This window comes from Euphorbia lathyris, chromosome 2, assembly GCF_963576675.1.
Source record: "Euphorbia lathyris chromosome 2, ddEupLath1.1, whole genome shotgun sequence".
Lineage (NCBI taxonomy): Eukaryota > Viridiplantae > Streptophyta > Magnoliopsida > Malpighiales > Euphorbiaceae > Euphorbia > Euphorbia lathyris.
This window is the reverse complement of record NC_088911.1, coordinates 36,428,728-36,432,902: the sequence shown is the minus strand read 5'-3', so window position 1 is coordinate 36,432,902 and position 4,175 is coordinate 36,428,728. Positions and strand designations below refer to the sequence as shown.

Genomic DNA, 4,175 nt, shown 5'->3' with positions numbered 1-4,175 from the left:
TTGACCTCAAAAAATGCCTCAAAGAAATCTACAGCAACTAGTTGGAGAGTTCAACTATTTTTCCCTTAGTACACTTCGAATCATCTTTGGATCACATTAGTCATACATAAATTAAATCTTTCAGAAATTTATTGTTTGCCAAAATAACCTTCTTGATCTCCCTATAAATCCCTCAGAAATTTTATTGCTATTCAGGCAAAATCTACTGTGGTTGTACTTTCTAACTTGTATGAACGATGGCCTTGTGGGTTTAAGCAGGTTAGAATAGCCTATGGCTAGCCAAACTTCTAGAAACCTTGGGAGAAATATTGTCCATACATATGAATGGCCTTGTTGTTTGTCTAAGCACTTGAGAATTATGAAACAACCATCATCAAATCCCAAGGATGCATGGTATTTAGCTTTATCACATTTTTCTTTTCTGAAGAGTGTAGAAGCATAAGAGAGATGATATCCTTTATCTTGTGATCTACCCATAGACTCCAGGTTGTATAATTATCATATCTCATTATGAATATAACTGAGAGCCTGGACTAAAGGCACTAATCACCGCATACATAACTTTTGAAGTCTGGATGAAAATTGAGTTTCAAAAGGCTAATTCAACTGACAGACTCAGCAAACAGAACATGACTAATATGGTACATGTATAACTTGAATGCTTCAGTCTTAGCTAGTGAAAAAAAGTAATAACCATCAACATAATATGCCGACTAATCCCTGTATCAAATCTGAAGAATCATATGCCTTCTCTACGGAAGGTGAACAAATCAACAATTGTAGATTGCATGCAAAAGCCTAGCTAGTAGATCGAAAACAACCCATCTTATTGAAAATTGAAATCATCACAGGTACACATTTCAAATAGCAGCAATCTTATTTCTTTTTGCAATTCAGTCTTCATAACTTGCATATGCCACACAAAGCCACACAAAGACAGGATAACAATTTCCAGACTTCAGCATAAAAAAAACCAACAACAACAACAACAAAAAATTGCTATTACTTTATATTATCTAATGGTATTCACAAGTTTCGTACACTTAGCATCATTCTAACGGACTGACTTTACAGATTCAACAACTATAAATAAAAACCACCTAAATGGGAATATCGTAGATAAATGCATTACAAGACCACTAACCTCTGTATTTATCAAGTATAAGCAACAGAGATAAGGTGAGGGACTTTGCCATCATCAAAGGGCAAACTGACATACTCCCTTGCAAACTCCTCAGCAATCTCCGACACAAGCTCCCCATGTGTAGCTTTACAATACATATACAAGACAGTATTTGCCGCTACATTATAAAGAAGCAATAGCATAAGAAGTGTCGAAGTCAGCACAATTTGCAGAACAAATGCGCTACTCTTCCATCCATTGTTTGTGCCAATACCCAGTGTCAAACCTGACGCAGTGCTAACAAGTAACAAAACACCCCCTAAAAACACAAAAAACAGCTGTAAAGCCAAAGCCACTCCTCTCATTCTCTTTATCAGAAAAGTACTCCTTTTCAATGGTTCAAAACCCCAACTTGATTCCACAACCACAATAATGCCTGCTAGGGAACAATTAAGTTGCAAATATACTATAACCAAAAGCAAAACAATCGAGATAGCCACAGAGAAGCCAATAAAGTAAGGAGAAGAGTAGTCAAATTGAAATCCGAGAAGCTCAATCCCTTGAATCACCAAAAAGAAGGAAAATCCAGTAACAAAAATCAGCGCAGACACAATAATTTGAGAAAAAACGACCGTTATCAAAAGAGGGAAAAATGAAGTGAAAGCTGATTTGACAGCAGAAACGAGCTTGACAGGTCTTCCATAAAAACCGTGAAGAACGCTACAGGTGAGGGAACCAATAGCAAGGAGAGCAAAGACGGCAACAAAGAAAGCGAAGAGAAGAGAGAGAAGAAGGGTTCTAGAAGTGAGAAGATGAGAGGGGTTTTGAATTTGATCGACGAAAACATAGCTAGAGAGACGAATTTTGGAGTTGTGAGAGGAGGATTGGGTAAGGAGGCTGTGGAGGGTTGGGTAAACGGTGAGAGAGAAGGAGGGAGGGAGAAGAAAGAAGACAGAGAGAGCGAGGAAATGGCGGGAGTGAGCATTGATGATACGTTTTGATTCAGTTAAGACAGTGGAAAGATCGAGAGGAAGAGGTGGTACGGGCGCGGCCATGGAGATGGAGAATTTAGGTAAGGCTTCAAAGAGTCGATCGAAAGAGGATTTGATATTTCCTTCCTGGTATTTCGAACGGAGAACCGGAGATGGCGTCGGGGAGATGAGATAAAGCAAGTCTTATCGGGATTCGGGAGAATTTGATTGGAAATGATACGTGAGCAATGACAAAGAGTCAAAGACTAGTATATTTACATTTTACATACTCTCAAATATAAAAGTCGTTTTAGTTTCTAATTTACATTTTTTGGTATAACTTTCAATTTTGTACGCAAAAATTTACAATTTTTTAGTGACCTCCCACTAAAATACTACAACAGATAATTATGACCGGTCAATCCGAAATCAACGCGCCACCTCATCAATTTGACTTTTCTAAAAGTAAAAAATAACTCATTTAATATGAAATTACTTTTATACCTTTATCAAAACCATCTTCTTCAACCTCCATCCTTATTTTCTCTCTCCTCCATTATTAAGGGTCATTTCTCTCTCTCATTCTCTCTCTAACTCTCATCTCTCTCTCATTCTCTCTCTACCTTGAAAAATAAACAATTCAATCTCAGACAAGAAGCTCTTTAACAGCATTAACAAGATCAATAAATTCAATAAGTTCGACTAACAATCTATCACAAAAATTTCACTTGAAAGAACAAAACAAAATTGATAGAAAGAAATAAAGTATATGCATACATTGAATTTACACGGGTGATTATGGAAAACAAAAATAAATAACAATACAAAGTTAGCAACAAAGACGACAAATTAAAAGACCATTTTCTTTACAATGAGTATTCCTCCAAAAAGGACTCTAAAATGACCAGCTTCATGTAATCTCAAAACTTGATCTGCTTTACAATTTCATTACAACAGTCACAAGCTTCCAATCTTGGAAATTTCGAATTTATGATCTAGTTTAGATAACGAATTAATTATAATTATAGTAAAAGGAAAGAGGTAGAGAGAGAATGAGAGAGATGAGAGACATATAAGAGTTAGAGAGAGAAAGATCCTTAACAATGGATGAGAGAGAAAATAAGGATCTAATCTATACGGTTGGTTGCTATCGCAGTTGGAGTTAACAACGACGATAAAAGAAGATGTCGAACCTTCATAAACCAGCGGCCCAATAATTTTAACCTCAAAAAAATCAATTCAAGCAACAGATGAGAGACTTTGGGTCTGATTTAATTAACCCAGGGACTGTGGTTGTGGTGTTGTTAGTGAGAGAAAGAAAAATTGAAAAGAGAGGAAGAAGGTTGAAGAGAAAGAAAATATGTGAGGGAGAAGAAGAGTTACCTGGTTTGTGAGAAAAATGAGGAGAGAGAAGAAATAATTGAAAAAAAATATTCAAAAGAAAAAAATATTAACAGGGTGGAAGAAGATTATTTTGATAAGGGTATAAAAGTAATTTTATATTTAATGGATTATTTTTTTACTTTTAGAAAAGTCAAATTGATGAGGTAACGTGTTGACTTCGGGTTGACCGGTCATAATTACCTGATGTGCACTTTAGTGGGAGGTCACCAAAAGATTGTATATTTTTGTGTGCAAAATTGAAGATTATACACCAAAGTGTGAAATAGGGTAAAAGTTGTACACCACATATGTAATTTACTCATTTTTATGTCAGTGCATAGGTTTTTGGACATTCTCAGACTTATTATTTATAAACTTTTTTAGTTATAAATCCATTAATTAAACTCAACATTAATTACATTTCTTAATTTGGATGAAATACTCTAAAATGACTTATATAATAGAATTGAAGGAATATTATTTTTTACGCCGATTTGGCATTTCTCGGGAGAGTTAATGTAATCTTCCTTTGTTTAATATAAGTGCATTGTGCACAATTTTTTTTTTAAAAAAAAGAAAAAAGTTACTCTCTCTTTTTCTAATTACATTAGTATTGTGTAAACGTGTTGTGTGGATGGATAAAAATTTTGTACATAAATTTAACATTTTAATATTTTTTAATTTTATATTATTTATAT

General features: G+C 34.6%; 1 protein-coding gene across 1 annotated transcript; it reads right to left on the bottom strand.

The window, feature by feature from the left end:
* Positions 1-856: 856 nt before the first annotated feature.
* On the bottom strand, positions 857-2,351 carry LOC136217785 (uncharacterized). The gene has a single exon (XM_066004436.1). The coding sequence runs from the start codon at positions 2,176-2,178 to the stop codon at positions 1,156-1,158; it is 1,023 nt and encodes a 340-aa protein (XP_065860508.1). The 5' UTR covers positions 2,179-2,351; the 3' UTR covers positions 857-1,155.
* Between the last annotated feature and the right edge of the window lie 1,824 nt (positions 2,352-4,175).